Here is a 20,798-nt window from a genome sequence, read left to right as displayed (position 1 = left end):
TGGCTAAATGCTACTCCCTTTGTTTCAAAAAACTTGAAAGTATTTCCTTTTTAGTCCGTTTCAGAAAGAATAATCTCTTTCTAAATTTGAAAAAAAAAACATATAACTTTAAACTTTTTAGTTTACCCTTACTGAGATGATTTATAGCCGCACAAATATCTAAAACATTGATTTACGAGACAAGCGGTGAAGTTAACGATATACTAGAGGTCTGAAGATAGACCTCCAAAGGTTTCAGGCTGAACATGACTAAAATAGAGTACATGACGTGCAAATTCAGTAATGCATCATATGAGGCGGATGTAAAAGTGAGGATAGGAAGCTTCAACTATCTCGGGTCAACAATTCAAGGAAATGGGGAGATTGATGATGATATCATACATCGTATTGGTGCGGGTTGGATGAACTGGGAGCTCGCATCCGATGTCCTATGTGATAAGAATGTTACAGCAAGACTTAAAGGTAAGTTCTATAGAGTGATTATTAGACCAACTATATTGTATGAGGCAGAGTATTGGTAAGTCAAGAACCTACACGTTCAGAAGATAAAAGTCACGAAAATAAGGATGTTTTAGATGAATATGTGGGCATACTAGGAGAGACTAGATTAGGAACAAAGATATACGAGTAAAATAGGAGTGATCTCTATGGTGGACAAGATACCGAAAAAGAGGCTGAAATGGTTCGGACATGTGAAAAAAGGAGCACAGATGCCCAGTGAGGAGGTACAAGAGGTTAGCAGTGATAAGACTAAGGACATGTAGAGGTAGAAGAAGAGGAATTGGGAGAGGTAATTAGACACACATCTTCAGCTTATCGGGTACATTGACCCTAGATAGAAGAACATTGAGGTCGAGAATTAGGGTAGAAGTTAGTAGGTAGTCGAGTGCACTATATCCGCTCCCTCTTCTCCTTATTATTATTATTATTATTATTATTATTATTATTATTATTATTATTATTATTATTATTATTATTATTATTATTATTATTATTATTATTATCTTATTCTTTGATTTTATTACTACTGCTGATTATTTTACTTTGGTTATCTTTATTATTTTTGCTATCAATACTTTTCTTTTCTTCAGTGTTTTATCTTAGCTTTTTTACTCTTGTATTTTTTTAAATCTATTTTTAGAATACTTTTCTTAAGCTGATAATCTATGGGAAATAACTTCTCTGCCTTACACATTATAGAGGTGAGGTCTGCGTACACCACATCCTCCCAGACCCCACTTGTGAGATTATAGTGGGTATGTTGTTGTTTTAGATCACAAGTTTGAAAAGTCTTTCTTTCTTTCTTTCTTAAACTCGATGCACATTCACATTCGTTCATTATTTTTAAAATGAAGGGAGTACTATTTAATCTTGTTGACTTAAAAAACCACGAATTGCGATTAGCTTTTTATTTTGGGATTTTACACAAATAGCCGTCCATATTCATTATTTACTTTTTCTAGCCATATACATGATTTATACATTGATTATACACAATTATACACATATAATACATAAATTATGCATATATTATACCTTCACCGGCTATTATTAGTTTAAGCGATCGGCTGGACAACTATTTGGGTTAATTCTTCTTTTTAATTTTCCCACGAACAGAGATGGTTTGATTTTGGAGCAAACTTCATTTATGGCCAGCCGCTGGAAACTAATCAAGCGCTCGCCATAAAATTGCAGTATGCATTTTATAGCCCAAAACTAATTAAAAGGCTAACCACCGACCCAACTATCACCGAAACACAATCCTTCCTTATATTTCAAACCCCATCTTTACACACTTCCGTCCTTCATCCAAAAATCGATCTTCTCCAATTCCAACTCAAGTTCCAAGATAGAAAAATAAAATTTAAGATAAGAAGCAGGAATTTGAGATCTTCAATGCTGTCGTATTTTACATACCTAAATCCAGGAGGATTTGGAGGACTAGGGTTTCTGATAGGGGAATTGAATCATTGTATTTTTCTAGGTTACTTTTTCCTCCTAGTGCTGTCAAAGCTTTTGTAATTGAAGCGACGACGAGTAAGTTTCCAATCTTTGATGCTGACGGAGACCTCGCTCCGACGACGGTGAAGTGTATCTAGTGTAGAAAATTGAGAGGTTTCTTTATGCTGTTGTGGCCATAGCAACGGTAATGGAGCTGAAGGTTTTTGATTTATTACATTTTGCGGGAGAAACAAAGATGGCAGAAACTAATGCATAGTCTAACTTTAGGTCTCAATTCTCTTTAATTTTTTATATCATGGATAGTCTTCACTATACAAAATACTGTACAAAATATATACAAATAGACTTTCATTATACAAAAAATATACTAAATAGACTGTCACTATACAAAATATATATCACTATACAAAAATATATAAAATAGACTGTCATTGTATAATTTATATACAAAATAGACTGTCACTATACAAAATATATACAAAACAGACTGTCACTATACAATGAATATACACTAATGATACATTAGGGATACACTAAAATATAGAGAATACACTTTATATACAAACTTTATACAATGTAATAGTATATATATACAATTTTTATACATTTTGTAACAATTTATATATAATTTTTGTAATATACACTGAAAAATACAAGATACACTTATATACAATGTGTATATAAAATATTTAATACATTGTATAACTATATATATATATATATCCAACTACCCCATTAAATCCAGACCCACCATCGATACTTACTGTAAAAGTTCTTTACTCACAAAACACTATTATGACCGAAGAAGAAGAAGTAGAAGAAGCTTGACTAGAAAATCCACAACTTTTGCTGCCACTCTTGTATCATGCATCGTAATTGAGTAAATCTTTCTAAGAATTGAATTAAAATTTTTGTACTTTTTCTAGGTACTCAAACAAGTTTTTCCGGTGTGAAGTAAAAAATAAAGAGAAAAATATAGATCTGAAATGGGAGATAGAAAAGGGAAGAAAAAGAAAACCAAAGAAAGATAAAAGGAAGATGAAGAAGAAAGAGAAAGAAAGAGGTGAGAAAGAAAGAGGATAGGAATGAAAGTGGTAAAGAGAAGAAAAATATGTGCACTGGATATAATGAAACAACAACAATAACAACAACAACAACAACATCCTAGTATAATCCCACAGGTGGGGTCTGGGGAGGGTAATATGTACGCAGACCTTACCCCTACCCCGAGGGGCAGAGAGGCTGTTTCCAGGAGACCCTCGGCTCAAGAGAAAGATAATGAAAGAAATATAAAAAGGTGTGCATTGGATAGAATGAAAGAAAGATAAAAAGGCTAGGATTAAATGTTGTCTCGGAAAGACAAATGCATTGAAAATAGATAATGACTACTAGTTGCAAATAAATTGGGCCGAAAGGCTATTTTATTTAAGTGGATAAAAATATGGGCTATTAAAATTTTGAGGGGCTATAGACGATAATTAAAAGTGAGACCTTTAACATACACTTGTCAACAAAATGTGAATGAATAGAAGATGTGAATGAATAGAAGATGAGTTTATATAAAATATTAAATTAAATAGAAAACAGCAACAACTAAACAACACGCACAATCAGTGGCGTACGCAGAATTTTATGTAAGCGGTGTTGCAATTAATCGATAGACAGAGGCGGATTCAGGATTTTAATCCTATGAGTTCAACTTTTAATGTTTTTAGCGTTGAACCCATTATATTTTTAAAGTTATGGGTTCATATATTAGTATTTTTGTAATTTTAAGGAATATTTACATACAATTTTTTACTCTGCGTCGAAAGTTATATGTGTGTGTGTATGTATGTATATATATATATACAAATTTTATATACTTTCGTTGTTGCCGAATGTAAATAATTTCGGCCGCGGACTAAAAGTTATCTTTGCCCTTAACTTTTGTCCTTATTTTAAAAAACTATACTAATATAGCTCTTGGAATTTCTTTCTGGATAACGTTAGAATTGTTGGGAATAAACCCCTTACCAAAATAATATTCACGGTAATAAAAGCGGAATAATAATGTAGCACCGAGATACGGTAATTAACAAGAATAAAAGAGTAACAACGACACCAAGATTTTTACGTGGAAAACCCTTTTAATAAGGGAAAAAACCACGGCCCCGAGAGGAGCAACTGATATCACTATAGTAAGGAATTTTACAGTTTGTAGGTCGGAGATAAATACTCCAAAGACCACTACAACACTCAAAAGAAATAACCCTCTTTTGATATTCCCACCTCACTACAATATCGCTCACTCTCTATTTTCCTCACAGACTATTTTCTTATACCTTGTCTGTGAAACCTCACTCTTTCTTTCTCTCTTTGTTGGTGTGTGGAAATGAGAGTTGAAGCTCTCCTTTTATAGCCAAAGCTTCACTCTCTAAAGCCTACCATATTTGACAATTTACACACACTTTTCACAATTCAACAAAGTTGGCTACCAAACCAAACTAATTCAACAAGGTTGGCTACCAACCAAACTAATTCAACGAGGTTGGCTACCAACCAAACCAAGTCAACAAGGTTGGCTACCAAACCAAAGAAAACTTTTATTAGGCACATGCCTAATACTTCTTCAATGAGATGGACCTCATCAAGAATCAGATATAATATTTGCTCAATTAGTTTTTAATTTTCTCACAAAATATTAAATTATTGTCTAATTTAGTAATAACTTACAAATTTTTAGACCGTGGTCTGATATATTCTTTTTATAGGATATTTAATTTGCTCAAAATAATCTTTATATCTTGGTTTAAAAGGTTCATCAATTGCAACAGAAATAAAAAGATGATCATTTACTCAATGAGAAACCTATTTACCACCTTTATTTAGGTTCCTTATTAATTACTTTGTATATCTGTATTTACAAGTTATATACAAAATAAAAAAAGATAAAAAAATCAAGATCCCTTAATTTTAGCATGTCAGGTAGACGATACCTACCCCGATTTCTAATACCCTTCTCCCATTATTTAAGATTCTGGACTTTGACTAGAATTTTAGCTATTGAGATGGACCTCATCAAGAATCAGATATAATATTTGCTCAATTAGTTTTTAATTTTCTCACAAAATATTAAATTATTGTCTAATTTAGTAATAACTTACAAATTTTTAGACCGTGGTCTGATATATTCTTTTTATAGGATATTTAATTTGCTTAAAATAATCTTTAGATCGTGGTTTAAAATGTCCATCGATTGCAACAAAAATAAAAAGATGATCATCTGATAACGTTGGCGGAGCCACATTGAATAAAGGGATGTCAAGCGATACCGCTTCGTTAGAAAATTACACTATATTGTTAAATAAATTTTTTTATTTTATGTATATTTACTATACATTGACTCCCCTTGACTTTTCGATGTATCTAATTATTTATATTTTAACACTCCTTGATAAAAATTCTGGTTCCGCCCCTTGCCGATAAAAAAGGGATAACTAGCAAAAATTCCACCATTCGGATGGGCTTATTCATAAGCTAATATAATGCTGTCCAATTCCCCTTCTATTTTTTTCTTGGCTTTATTTTCGGTTTTCTTTTGTTCATTCCAATGTCCGGATTTGTTTTGGCTCTAACTAAAAGACGACGACAGCAATAACAAACAATAAAGATAAAATAAAACAAACAAATATTGGAGATAGTTCAGAAAATTTCAACAATAGTACAAACTTTGCTGAGTAGTATTATATTTTTCCATTTTATATTAATTTTTATTTTGATCATTCAAAAATGATAAACTTCTTTTACGAAAACAAAAAGACAAGATAAAACTCTCAAAATCTTGTATTTTAAATATTAAAATGAAGTACTCAAGATTTAAACTCATAAGCTGATAAGCAAGGCTGAAATGCGTCAAATATTCCTAAATAGAATTTTGGGAAAAGGGTCAAACGTATCCCTCATTTGTTGTGCTTAAGTTTAGAAACTAAAGATACCAGGTTAGGCGAGTGGGTAAAATAAGGTTAGAGTGTTGCGATGACATGCCACATGGCATCCACCTTATCCAAATATCGGTCCACATGGAATTTTAATAGCTGAGTCGGGCATATTTGATAAGAATTGTAACGGCAGGGGTATTTTTGCTTCCAAAGTATAACGAAGATCAAATGTAAATAATATTTAAAAATAGATTGGTATATCTTGACATTTTCCCTAGAATTTTGGTATTCTCTTATTTCAGCTTTACGAGGAAATAGTTTTCTTTTTTTAGAAACGAGGAAATAGTTGATAAACCAAATAATATATTTCCTGTTTGTCTTTTGGAATAAAACGAACATAATTGAAATAATTTTTTATTTAAAAAAAAAGAAATTTTGAAAAGTAAAAGAGTGAAGTTTAGTGTTTAAACAGTATTTACTTATCGGAAAACTTTGGAGGAGAGTGTAACCGAAATCTAGATTTAAGTCGCCGACATATCCAGTTAAAGGGAATTTGATCGCATTTTGTAAGCAGGGCAGATCTATAACGTAATTTATGTGGCACGTGAACTCATGATTTCTTTGTCAAACTAAATATTTTATGCATATATTTTTAGAATTGATCAAATATTATCTGTTTGCTCCCATTTTTCAAAGAGACTAAATGATGCATTTGGTTGAATGCTAAGTTATTCATATAGAGGAGCATGAATCAATTCTCACTTAGTGCTTTCTTTTTTATTTTTTTTATTTTTATGGTACGTCCATATTATAAAAATTCTAGATCCGCCTCTATTTGTAAGTGGCAAAAAAAATGTGACGTTATCTTAGGAAAAATGACATTGTATAATTGCTCTAAAAATAATATCCAAAAAATATATATTTTTTGTATATATGTACATTTTATATATTATATACAAAAATTATATACAAATTTTATACATTTTTTTCGGTTAGAGAATACAAATAATTTCTAGCGCGGATTAGAAAGTGATAATAGCGTGCTATCTTATGTGATTTCAATCCTTCGAAAATGAAAGTGAAAATAAAGACCTGTCAAACTCGTCTTAAATTGTGGGGTTGTTATTCCCTCCTAGCTGATATTCCCTTTAATTCACGTGGCATTTAATTTTGCTGTGTTTGCAGAGCCATTTGAGCACATGTGAAAGAAGCCAAAATCAATGCAATTTACAATTTCTTGCATTAATTTTTTTTTTCTCTTCTCTCTCTACGTTTACTTCTTCTCCCTTTAACAACCTGATGGAACATTATCTGTTGTTACAAATAGCTGCACCATTATATTCTTTAGGTTCATAAAGTGACACATCTATCCACCAATATAATCAATAGGCTGCTGAGCTACCAAATATTGTACTTTAATAGCCATTAAAGTACATTAAAGTACTACATATTAATGTCCTTTAATTTGAAAAAAAGTACTCCATCCATCACACTTTCATTTTTAATTCGTTTCATTCCAAAAAGAATGATACATTTCTACAATTGGAAATAATTCAACTTTAAACACTTTATTTTACCCATTTTGTCCTTAATGAGAAGTTTTTATAACCACACAAATATCATGGTCCCACAAAGCTTTTTACCTCTTAAACTTTTAACCACAAATTTCAAAATTCTTTTTTTTTTTTTTCCTTAAACTCCGATCCATACAGAGTCAAACTAGCTCATCTAAATTGAAATCAAGGGAGAGAGAGTAATGAACATGAAAAAAAACGTATGTCAGCAGATCTAACACCAATGATGGTAGAGAGAAGATAAAACATGAATGAACTAGAAAAATAAAAAGACAAATTTTTAATGAATTTGACGCAATGGTCGGTGGGTAATAAACATTTCCTTTCTAAAACTGGAGTCCGAAACCTTTTTAATTACTTTTTTTGACAAAAAATACTTTTGTACTACTTTAAAATTTTTTTTATATAAATGAGTAAAATGCAGTATTATACTGCGAATTACGTTAACGGAAATTTTGCCGTTAAAGTAATTTGCAGTATAGTACTGCGTTTTACTTAATTTTTTTTTTTTGTAAATCGCAGTACTATACTGCGTTTTACTAAGATGCTGGGCACAACTATATTTTATTAAAGCTGTTCGCAGTATTATACTGCATTTTACTTAAAACGCAGTATAATACTGCGAACAGCTTCAATAAAATATAGCTCTTCTTCTTCCTTGGACCACCGAACCGAAGGACCTCAAAAACCTTCGATTCTGCTGGTCCCCCGCGTCAAAATTCAAAAAAAAAATTGTGGGCCCCACCCGTCACCTAAAGAGCAAGGAGTGTTGGTCCCACATACAAGACAAGCTTTGGATTCCTTCTTTCGGGTGCAAAATTCGATTTCAATCAAATTTAAAAAACTTAAATCGAGGTATTTCAATTTTGTTTATGTCGAAACTCGTATAGTACATGCATATTTGTATTGTTTAATGTGTTTCCATGTTAATTTGTGTTATGTTTGTGTTTAAATTTGTATCTTATTTATACCCGGATTGATTTATTAGCTTTGGTACAAAAAATTGTTAAAATTTGATAAATTATTTGTATTGTTAAAAAATTAATATTATTTATTTTGTTTGTTGTTCATATTTGTATTTTATGTTAGTTGTTTTTATATGTAATAGTGACCTTTTAGCGTAGTAAAATAAATAGCCTTTTAGCGTAGTAAAATATAGAGCATTTTACTGTAGTAAAATATAGAGCCTGTTAGTGTTGTAAAATATAGAGCCTTTTAGCGTAGAGTCTATGTAGTTTAAGTATGCAGTAACTGCAAACTCTATCCAATTACACTTTACAAAATTAATTATTTAATTATAACAATAAACTTACAAAAGTAACAAATTCCTATATGTTGTAAAATTAACTCAAATATCGAGCCTGGAACCCATACATAATTATTCTGTCCAATTTTAAATATAATTAATTATTTAATTTATTAAGCTAGCACACACAATTCTAAAAATGTTAAAATTGACACGCATAATAATTAAGGATAACTCGGTGCTACCGAGCCTCAAAAATCGAGCATGGAACCCATACATAATTATTCAGTCCAATTGTAAACATAATTAATTATTTAATTTATTAAGCTAGCACACACAATTGTAAAAATATTAAAATTGACACGAATAATAATTAAGGATAACTCGGTGCTACCGGGCCTCAAAAAATGAGCCTGGAACCCATACATAATTATTCAGTCCAATTGTAAACATAATTAATTATTTAATTTATTAAGCTAACAGACACAGTTCTAAAAATGTTGAAATTAACACGCATAATAATTAAGGATAATTCGGTGCTACCGGGCCTCAATATCGAGCCTGGAACCCGTACATAATTATTCAGTCCAATTTTAAACATAATTAATTATTTAATTTATTAAGCTATCACACACAATTAATTTTGTTTAAATTATAGTAGATGACATGGACTTTCCTCCGCCTGCGCATCCCGGACCTGCCGAGGATCAGCTACTAGTGTTGCAGGGAGACCATAGGTCCTCATTTGTATGGGAGGGACAACTATCGATGCAGCCTCTCCGCCCCAGGAGACCTGACGATTTATGGGAGTTCATCGGGGAGCATCCTTTCCATGCCCGCGTAGTCGCGCGCCTACAGGCTACGGGCTTCTATACACTTTTTAATCTTGAACCTAATGGACACTTCCAAATATGGAATCAAGACAAAAGAAATCAAGTCCACATCCAAGTTGAAGTGATTCTCATTGTATGTGTCCATTTCACATCTGTGCTCGCTAATAAATTTACCCACTTTCCACAAACCTGATTTCTTCTTGGTGGCACGCAACATCCAGTGACAACCCATAAAGTCTCTACGGCATACAACCTTGTATTTCTCCCTAGTTGATTCACTTACCGTCATCTCACGACACTCTCTTATACTGTAGATTTTTACAGCCCTAATTAGGCGAACTTTATCGGGGAACACCTGGTCTAGACTCATCCCACATCGCTGACCGAAATTCATCATCATCCCTTGTGAGGGAATCCACGTTCGGCATGCTTGGCAAATTATCAAGGTAGGGAATATTCCACTCATGAAATGGCACGTGGGACTCGTACACTCTTGGTCTAGCTGGAGGTGGAGGAACATGCTCCCTCGTCAACTCAGGTTCAACATTCACTTCCTCCTCCTCATCACCCTCATCATGGAAGGGTGTGTCATCCCCAGACTCATCCGCATTGTTGTCATAATCACTATCATCTTCCTGACTCTGCGCATCTGCCAAATCACGAGTAAATACGTCGTCTATGGGCAATTGTGTGAGGTCAGGAGCTTCAAGAAGCTCGTTTTCACTGCACATAAAGAACAAAATGATAAGTTACCCAACTAGATAAATACTTTAGATATAGCTATATCACTTTACTTACAAGTCGTACTGTCTTGACGTTTCATGATGGATATTTTCTTGTTGGTGATGACTCCCAGATGGACCACCATGGTCCAATACTCCAGAACTACGCATATTCCAACTAGGGGCAGGGTCATGACTTGTAAAATTCATATCCGGACGGTACCCCCTATGAAAAATATGAGTGTTAATACAAATCCAATTAAAACATAAATTAAACATCGCTAAAGCGTAGTAAAATTGAAGTTTACCAGTCGTCTTGTTGATTATCTAAAGTCAAAAAATTATTTTGTGGATGCTCATTCGCCGGTGGTGACAAGTTTAAATCAAGGCAAGCTCTTTCATCACCAATCTGTCCGGCAAAAACTGCTCCAGAATAACCACCCGATGACTGGGGGTTATCCCTACTATACACGCCCTCATTATTGGGAACGTCTTCCGCCTTGACGTACATTTCCAATAATTTTATTATAATAAATTCCCTATATTCATCCGGAATCAGCAAAAAATCTCTAAGAGTTTCATCATCCTCGATGATAAACTCAGAATAATAAGCAAACCCTTGCGGAGTAACTGAATACGGAAATCTACCGATTATTTTAAGGTTAACCGAACGCCTCCTCTCATTCATTTTTTTACGTAACAACGATACCAATTTATCGTACTCCATAGTAAGCGGCAATTTAACATGACATTGTGGAGGTGAGCTATACCTCACAGAGTTATTCTCCAACATAACCTCACCCCCTCCAATATAGTGAAACCCTTATTTTTGCCACTTCAGACATTGTAAAAAAATAACTGATAAGAAGAAGAGAGAAGTATGAACATAAGTTTGAAATAAAGTATTGAATGAATTTTTATAAAATTGAAACGCCTTTAAATAAGGCAAGTCCGACGTTGGGGTGTAGAATTTTTCTATGTAAAACGCAGTATAATACTACGTTTTATGTATTGAATTATTGTTATGTCAGTTCATTATTGGTACACAATTATTTAATATAAAACGCATTATTATACTGTGTTTTACAAATATATCTTAGTAAAACGCAGTATAGTACTGCGATTTACAAATTTTTTTTTTTAAAGTAAAACGCAGTACTATACTGCGAATTACTTTAACGGCAAAATTTTCGTTAACGTAATTCGCAGTATAATACTGCGTTTTACTCATTTATGTAATTTTTTTTTTTTAAAGTAGTACAAATGTGTTTTTTGTCAAAAAAATGATTAAAAAGGTTTCGGACTCTCTAAAACTGGGGCAGCCCAAAAAAGGGAATTAATAATAATAGTATCACTTAAAATTGTACAGAGAGGAAAATAAGACCCCGCAACATTTAAGGCCCTAATGAAAAAATGTGTACAAGTTTGAGTGGTCTTCATCTATTAACAGAAAATCTACGTATATTTTCATGATGTTACTCATTAAAAACAATTGATTTCTAATGGAATCTCAGTAAGTAAAAGTGGTAATAACAAATATAGATTGCTCCTTTTCCAAAATATTATCTGATGCACAATTGAATACTGTCATGAATTGGCTGGATCAATTTAAGTTAGCCGTTGTCTTTAATTTCTTTCACATTGAAAAAAAACAAATAAAGGAAATACTCCCTCTGTCATGAATGGGCACATATGAAGGTCCGACCAATGAAGATGCTGAGATGGATGCGTAAGCATATTATGAGAGATAGGATTAGGAATGAAGATATATGGGACAAGATGGAAGTAACTTGTGTGGTGGACAAGATGTGGAAAACGAGGTTGAAATGGTTTGGGCATGTGAATAGGAGATATACAAATGCCCTTGTGCGCATGTTTGAGAGATCGGATATGACGCGTCCAAAGAGAGGTAGAGATAAGCCGAAGTATCGGAGAGAGATGATTAGGAGGACATAACACATCTTTAGCTTACCGAGGATAACATAGAAGTTGAGTATTAGGGTAGTAAATTAGTAAATAGTCCAGCGTATTTCTTTTTCAAACTTGTACATTTCTTTTCTATACTTGTAGTACTAGTGTTATACCCATATTTCCTATTTCTTATATTTCTATTACTACCTGTTTTTTCTTTTGCTTCAGTTATTTTATTTTTCTGGCTGTTGTTACTACTTTTCTTTCCGTATTTTTTGCTATAACTATTGTGATTGCGTTTTCCTTGAGCCGATGGTCTTAGATTTCTATTAATACATGTTGTTTCTTTTGCTTCAGTTATATTATTTTTCTGACTGTTGTTACAACTTTCTTTCCGTAATTTTTTTGCTATAACTGTTGATTGCGGTTATCTTGAGCCGATAGTCTACCGGTAAAAAATCCCTACCTTTACAAGGTAGGGGTAAGTGTTTGGGTACGTAGTACCTTTTCTAAACTCCACTTGTTAGAATGCACTGAGTATATTATTGTTATTTATTTTACACTAAAATTTAAGGGGACATTAAGAACTTTAGAACTAACCACATGGTTTTACCTAGGGGTGTACAAGCCAAACCATCAAGTCAAACCGAACCGACGAACCAAGTCAAACCGAAGAAAAAACCCGACTCATGGTTTGGTTTGGTTGGTTTAATGTTGGAAAATAAAAAACCGATCACTCTTGATTTGGTTTGGTATTAACAAAAAATAAATCAAACCGAATCTAAACCAAATCGATATTATATATAAATAGATTTTAAAAATTTTATACATAAAAAATAATCATTAAAATCTAATTTGTAAGTATTTTCTAAATTATTTTATAGTTTTCAATATCCTGAGATATTATTTATTTGTGGGCTTGTAAATTCACTATCCACCAAGTAGATTCTATCTATGTAATCCAAATATGAAGCCCAAACTAAACCCAACAAGACAGAAAGACAACAAAACCCAAGTTCTCTGTGCTTATGCACTAGATTGCATATTCAGCAGTTGGTCGTCATCTTGCTCAAATAATTGGTGATTATTATAGTGTTGAGGTTTATCAAGTTTACAATTTACAGTGCTTTGCTTTGTCACATATTTGTTGTCATTTTCTATTATGGAAGATCTTGCAATTATGATTCATAGGAACAATTGGTATTCCTCATAGATTATTTAGAAAAATAGTAATGATGCGGTAATGGTGACCATTTGATCTCTTTTTCAAGCACAATATATAACTAAAAAGAAAAATCGAAAATAAACCGAAAAAACCGAGGAAATAAAAAAAACCAACTAAAACCGAAACCCAAAAAATCGAGTTTATTTTAGTTTGATTTGATTATAAATTTAGCAAAACGAAATAGTTGATTTGATTTTGATTTAATAAAAAACCAAACCAAATCGCATTATGTACGCCCCTAGTCACTTTTACCTACTCGAAGAAACAATGGACCTCGAGGCGCATGTGCATCTTGCTTATACAGAGGCCTAAACATTGAGTGAGCCTAAATTAAAAGGGTATGGCCAAAGCCTATGGTCTAATTAACCGCTCAATTAATATTGCTGGTCAAACTTCCCCATCTAATTTGTGGCGGCGCATCCAAGGTATGCACTTGCTGTTTTCGTATTTGTCCGTCCAAAGTTCAATACTCTGTTTTAATTTGTCTACTCCTTTCCGTCCATTTTAACTGACCTTTTTTATATTTTCGCATATCTTAATAAATTCACTTTTTAGTACTTTATTAGTTTCAATTTATGTAAACCTGTTTAAATGGGTATGGAGTTTAAGAAAAAATAAGACTTTTTGAATTTGTGGTCCTAAATAAGTCAAAAAAGGATCTAGAGTATTTGTATGGTTATAAAAGCTTCTCATTAAGGGTAGAATTGGAAGTTTACGATAAATTCTTTCCAAATTTAGAAAGGGGTCATTCTTTTTTGAACGGACAAAAAATTTAATAAGTTCACGTAAACTGGAATGGAGGGAGTATTAATTAACAATAAAATTAACCATTTTAATTTAATTGGTAGTATAACAAATACTCCTACACTCTTTACTCCAAATGCAACTTTAGAAAAAAAAATCAATTCCTTCTTTATATCTGAAAAATTAAATATTATGAATCACAAAAAGTAACCAAAAAATCAAATAAAGTGGACCAGAGCAAGTATTATTAGCAGTAATAATAATAATCGTACGTAGTAGGGGTTGGTGGCATCTTTTTGTTTTCCCCAAACTTTTTGTGATTTTTAGTTCAATTGAACCATTTTTCTCTACAATTATTCACCGTTACGCCGAGCGGTGAAATAATTGTTTGGATTGTTGTTACACGTTGTTTCTTAATATACTCCTTATTGTATTATATTGTATTATATGATGAATACAACGTTTGGATAGATTCATCGTTTCATGATATCAACACTAATAATATGAAGAATAAACTTGTAATATTACTAAGAAAAAATAGAATAAATTATTATAGAAAAGCGTATGATAAATGATAAAATATGATTATTTAATAATAAAGAAGCGCAAGATGACAGAAAAAAGTAAGGTTATGACGCCACCACACTATATCCGTCATTCCATAAAGTAACACTTTTTGTTGTTACATAACAACAAATTTAATAATATAATACAATAAAACTTAAATAACAATAAAAATAAATATTATATTTAAAGTAACCATAACAACTCTTCGTCTTTACTCGTAGCCTCGGGCCAGAAGTAGGTCCCCTCCGGCTATATATATATATATAAAGAAGAAACTTTAAATTGATATAAGTAGTGGTCCTCAGCAACTTAATAGACAGAAAGAATTAGACACTTATACCGGCCAGAGATTCTGTAGCACATAATTTTTACGAACACTAATATAATACATTTCTTCAATTAATTTAAAATCGTGTTGTACTTCTGTTTGAGTTAGGATGGTTAAGTACATATGTAGCTAAACCAACATTTAAGTTAACAACATATCCCCTAACGAACCTAAATCATACCAAACTTTGTATATTTTTTGACTATTATTTTAAGAAAGGCTATACAATATTATTTTTCCTGTCAAGTTCTACAGGTTGAACAAAACACAACTAAAGCCTTTCACATGGCTTACAATTAAATGGATTCTCTACTAATCTAAGATGATCTTTCTTAGACTTAGAATTAATAAGACAGAAATCATAAAAATACCAAAAAGAATGAAAGGTTGTTAGGCTGTCATAGTATTTTTTTTGGATTTTTTAGGACAAGATCTTTGGAAAATTATCACTAATTAGTGCAATTTTTCTTGTAAGAGTTATAGATGCTTCTTTTTGTAGTAAGGGTTAAGTGTTTGCTTCTACTCTTGGCTTTGTTACCATTGACTTTAAGGAATAATGAGGTGACCTAAATTTTAGGTAATGGTAAACTTACATAATTAATTGTTGAAAGAAGCCTCTCCAGCAAATCAGTCTCCAGTTTGCCTATATATATTGAGAGATGAGTGCATGAGTTCATATCAAATATCATTTTCAATATCAAATATCAAGTTTTTCCACAAAATTTAGCTGCCCAAATTCCTTACCAATGGAATCATCTAAAATTCAACAATCTCTAGAAGGCAAAACTATTTTCATTACGGGTGCCACTGGTTTCCTTGCAAAAAGTATTTCCTCTCTAGCTATTTTATTATCCATTTTTTTACACCACCACTGTAATTTAATTCGTTATAGTATATTATTTACTATTTATTTTAGGTTACCAATTATCTTTTAAATGCAGTTCTGGTGGAGAAAATACTTCGGATGAAACCAAACGTGAAAAAATTATACCTTCCACTAAGAGCTTCGGACACCAAATCAGCCAAGAAACGTTTTTATGAAGAGGCAAAACATATTAGGTACTTTTGTTTAATAATTTTTTTTTACTTGCTTCGTCCATTTCATTTGAACAAGACTATAAGGGAAAATGTTGTACTACGACCTGCATGTGTCCTTTATTAAAAGTGTCAAAAGTGTGTATACTTTTCTGAAATGGAATTTTAATTTATTTTTTCTACATTCATGCAATACTTTTCGTTATTTTGGTTTTTATTATTAAAGGGACCTTGTGTATGAAATTTATTCAAAATATATCCTTTTTAATTTCTTCAAAATTAAATTAAACTCTCATTTTAATTTTCTAGTATCAGTAACAAAGCCAATCAAGCTAACCATGTTAGAGTTACCTAACCTAAATAACTGTAAACTTTGGGTGGTATCTGTAAATGTTTCTCTTTTTGCGACTTGTATTTAATGAATGTTAGGTATTTTCTTTTTATTGCTAGCAAAATTGGGTTAGACTATTTGTTATTTATTGTAGAGCAAGACAGTAATATTTTTGCAAGTTTATTTAATTTTTACACAGGTTATGCAGACTGAATTGTTTAAGGTTCTAAGAGAAAAGATAGGTGCAAAAAACCTAAACACGCTCGTAGAAGAGAAGGTATTTCCAGTTGCTGGTGATATTTCATTTGAGGATTTTGGAATTGAAAATTCGGAGATAAAAGATGAAATGTTCAAAGAAGTCGACATAATCATAAACTCAGCTGCAACTACTAGATTTGATGAGAGGTATGATTGTAAAAATATTAATAAAGTATTTTGATGCAAGAAATTTGATTTAATTCCCTATATGGTATCCACGGTGAAGCCAAGAATTTTGATAAGGGTATTAAAAGTTTAATATATATGTATAAAATATAAAAATTTTGATCTATATACACAATATAATTTTTTATATACGTAAATATTTTTTGATGAAGGGTGTTCAACTAACCACCATTCACTCTTTATGGCTACGCCACTAATGGTATCGATAGCAATAACTGTTTTTTCATATTATCCGTCCTCGATTATAAGTTCTCGTTGACCGTGACTAGTTTCCTTTTTTATTTCTTCTGGTAGATATGATATTGCCATGAATATCAATGTCGTAGGTGCCGTCAACGTCCTCAAGTTTGCTAAAAGATGTGAAAAAGTGAAGATTATTGTTCACGTATCCACTGGTCAGTTTTTAGATCTTAATTAAGGGTCCTTATATATGATATTCATTTTTGGAAAACCAAACGTGTGGTTCTTTTTCCATGTGCTATATATATATATATATTATAATATTATTGTTATAAAAAAAATATTATTTTATTTTGCTAAAATATTTTTGACACACTCGTCTTATATATATATATATATATATATATATATATATATATATATATATATATATTAATTTAGTTAGTTCGATGTCTTTGTCACAGCTTATGTTTGTGGAGAGGGGGAGGGATTTATACCAGAGAAATCATTCCTTTTGGGTGAGACACTCAACAAAGACTTGTACTTAGACATTGATGTGGAGAGGAGGGTGATAGAAGACAAACTTAAGGAGCTTGAAGCTCAAAATTTGACATCAAAGGAAGTGACGATAGCCATGAAAGACCTAGGCATTCAAAGGTTAGAAAAGACCTAATTCATTTATTGTTTTTATTGAACCGACGAGAGAGTCTACTGGAAATAGCCTTGCCACCTGCTTAGGGTAGGGGTAAGGTCTGCATACACACTACCATCCCTATACCCTACTTGTGAGATTACACTGAGGTTTTTATTATTGTTATTGTTGTTATTGAACCGACAAAGTCAGTCATTGTTTTCCTGATTTAAGTGATCTAATTGCGTAAGTATTCTCTATACCGTCAGTGCATAGAAATTATGTACAATCTTACTTTCCGGACGCTAACATGGCCTATATTGATTATTTAGGGCATAGGTGACGTACCAAACACATATTCCTTCACAATGGCAATGGGAGAGATGCTTTTTAGGACATTTGAAGGAAAGTTTACAACTTGTTATAATACGTCCAACAATTATCACTAGCACTTATAAAGAGCCATTTCTAGGATGGATTGATGGAGTCAAGTACGTTTGTTATGTTCTTTTTTTTTGCTTGTAAAGTTCATTGCATTTTTTCACTACCAAGAGTAATTCAACGAACTATATATTTTACTCAAGTTCTTTTGATAAAAGTCTAAATTATTTTCAACATGACTTTTTCACTAGTTTTTTCTTGAGCCGAGGGTTTATCAAAAATCGTCTTTCTCTCTCCACAAGATAAATGTAAGGCCTGTGCGCATACACATTTCCCTTCCCAGATCTCATACTCAACGAATATTTTGGGCATATTATTGTTGTTGTTGTGTTCTTAAGATATAATAATGCACAATGTATAAAGAAGTGATTCATATCTCTTATATATTTATAAATAACTTTAATTTGCAGTTGCAGAACAGTGGATTCATTTATCTTGGGATATGGTAAAGGCATATTGAATTTCTGCTTTGGTGACCCAAACACAAAAATAGATGCGGTATGTATTAATTCACTATGCTGGTTCATTTTTTAAAACCTTTTTTTTTCATTATAAAGAAATTATTTATAACTTTTTTTTACCAACTACAAATGAGGTCTGCCTAATTTTTTTACCTCTTTGATTTATTTCAGATTCCAGGTGATATGGTGGTGAACTCCATACTAGCAGCAGTTATAGCACATGGAAATCAATATTATTCTTCTCAAGAATCAATATATCACATTAGTTCTTTTGGAAAAAATCCTCTAAAATCTTGTGATATTCGATTGTTCACGTTGTTGCGGAAATCAAATGTATATAGTATGAATGAGTCACAACACTATACCAAAAATTATAACAGCCATCAAATAATAAATAAGACAATAAAACAACAATAAAAGGAACACCAGAATTTACGAGGTTCGGCCAATTTTGCCTACTTCCTCGAACACAACCAATATTTTATTCCACTCCAAAAATACAAGTGAAATAATACTAAAGAGAGAAGATACAAATGCCTTAAGAAGGTAAGAAGTCAAATGAGAGGTGTTTTAAATCCTAAACAGTAGGCCTTCTTTTATAGGGTGAAATTCTCCCCCAAATTAAGTCCCCCACCGATGTGGGATAGTTTGTCATATTTAACAAATCTCCACCTTGGCAAAATTCTACATCTTCAATTTTCTCTCGGTAACAAACTTTGGTTGTGTCTTCATCTTCAATCTTCAGTGTTCAACAATGTTGATCAAATCCAAGCAATGTTGAAACTTGACCGCAGTCACCACTTTTGTCAGCATATCAATAGGATTCTCCGTAGTATGAATTTTCTTGACCGTGACTCCACCTTCTTCTACGATTTCTCATACGAAATGATAGCGAACATCAATGTGCTTCGTCCTTGCATGATAAACTTGGTTCTTCGCTAATTGAATAACACTTTGATTATCACAAAAAATTGTGATACTTTTTTGTCCAATGCCAAGCTCTTTTAGCAACCCCTGAAGCCAAATTGCATCCTTCACAGCCTCTGCAATAGCCATGTACTCTACCTCTGTTGTAGACAAAGCAATTGTTGACTGCAAAGTAGACTTCCAACTAACTAGTGCCTTTGCAAAAGTAAACACATAGCCAGTAGTTGATCTTCGTTTGTCCAGATCACCCACAAAATCTGAGTCACAATATCCAACTACAGATTGATTTCCTTCCTGCTCAAAAACTAACCCAACATCTACAGTATTATGAATATACCGTAGAATCCACTTCACAGCTTGCCAATGCTCCTTTCATGGATTATGCATATATCTGCTAATAACTCCAACATCTTGTGAAATGTCAGGTCTCGTACAGATCATTACATACATCAAGCTACCAACAACATTTGCGTATGGTACCCTTGACATATACTCCTGTTCAGCTTCATCTTTTGGCGATATAGTAGTACTTAACTTAAAATGGGGAGCAAGTGGAGTACTAACTGGCTTAGTCTTCTCATCTATGCCAAAACGTTGTAGTACTCTCTTCAAATATTCCTTTTGAGATAAACAAAGTTTCTTTGAACGTCTATCTCTTATTATCTCCATGCCAAGAATTTTCTTTGCCTCACCCAGATCCTTCATCTCGAACTCCTTCTTCAGTTGAATCTTCAACTTATCAATTTCTTCCAAATTCTTGGAAGCTATCAACATATCATCAACATATAAGAGAAGATATACAAAGGAACCATCTTTAAGCTTGTGCAAATACACACAATGATCGTATTTGCTTCTCATAAACTTGTCAAATCGTTTGTACCATTGTCTAGAAGATTGTTTCAATCCGTATAACGATTTTTCAAGTTTGCACACCATATTTTCCTTTCCAGCAACTTTGAATCCTTCTGGCTGAGTCATGTAGATTTCCTCCTCCAAGTTTTCATGTAAAAACACAGTTTTTACATCCATCTGAACTAGTTCCAAATCCAACTGTGCTACCAAAGCCAACATAATTCTAATGGATGAATGTTTTACAACTGGAGAAAGCACTTCATTGTAATCAATTTCCTCCTTTTGAGCATATCCTTTGGCCACCAATCTTGCTTTGTAGCGAACATCTTCTTGGTTAGGAAATCCTTCTTTCTTTGCAAATACCCATTTGCTTTCTTTCCCTTCGGGAGATTGCCAATCTCCATGTATGATTCTGATGAAGGGACTGCATTTCATCATTCATGGCAATCCTCCACTTATCTTCT

The 20,798-nt window shown here is 32.4% G+C and overlaps 1 protein-coding gene across 5 annotated transcripts; it reads left to right on the top strand.

Moving 5' to 3' along the window:
- Positions 1-15,727: 15,727 nt before the first annotated feature.
- On the top strand, positions 15,728-20,295 carry LOC107797431 (putative fatty acyl-CoA reductase 5). Of its 5 annotated transcripts, XM_075237192.1 has the most exons (7): positions 15,728-15,857; positions 15,974-16,091; positions 16,598-16,803; positions 17,137-17,237; positions 17,487-17,679; positions 17,986-18,144; positions 18,505-18,592. In XM_075237192.1, exons 3-6 carry the CDS (start codon positions 16,601-16,603, stop codon positions 17,990-17,992), a joined length of 504 nt encoding a protein of 167 aa, XP_075093293.1. In that variant the 5' UTR covers positions 15,728-15,857; positions 15,974-16,091; positions 16,598-16,600; the 3' UTR covers positions 17,993-18,144; positions 18,505-18,592. The 5 variants fall into 5 exon arrangements, with proteins under 5 accessions (XP_075093293.1, XP_075093294.1, XP_075093292.1 ...); XM_075237193.1 differs by lacking the exons at positions 17,487-17,679; positions 17,986-18,144 and adding an exon at positions 18,727-18,778; XM_075237191.1 differs by having other exon boundaries at positions 17,487-18,144.
- Positions 20,296-20,798: the final 503 nt, after the last annotated feature.

The sequence above is a fragment of the Nicotiana tabacum genome, chromosome 18 (assembly GCF_000715075.1).
Source record: "Nicotiana tabacum cultivar K326 chromosome 18, ASM71507v2, whole genome shotgun sequence".
In the NCBI taxonomy this organism is placed as follows: Eukaryota; Viridiplantae; Streptophyta; class Magnoliopsida; order Solanales; family Solanaceae; genus Nicotiana; species Nicotiana tabacum.
The sequence above is the reverse complement of the archived record's forward strand: the minus strand, read 5'-3'. Positions and strand labels throughout refer to the sequence as shown.

Excerpts from the sequence above, each read along its gene's own strand:
- LOC107797431 (XM_016620328.2), top strand. The coding sequence starts at position 16,601 with ATGCAGACTGAATTGTTTAAGGTTCTAAGAGAAAAGATAGGTGCAAAA. Across the intron at positions 16,804-18,504 it reads ACTACTAGATTTGATGAGAG|TTGCAGAACAGTGGATTCAT; the intron begins GTATGATTGTAA and ends TTTAATTTGCAG. Across the intron at positions 18,593-18,726 it reads CAAACACAAAAATAGATGCG|ATTCCAGGTGATATGGTGGT; the intron begins GTATGTATTAAT and ends GATTTATTTCAG.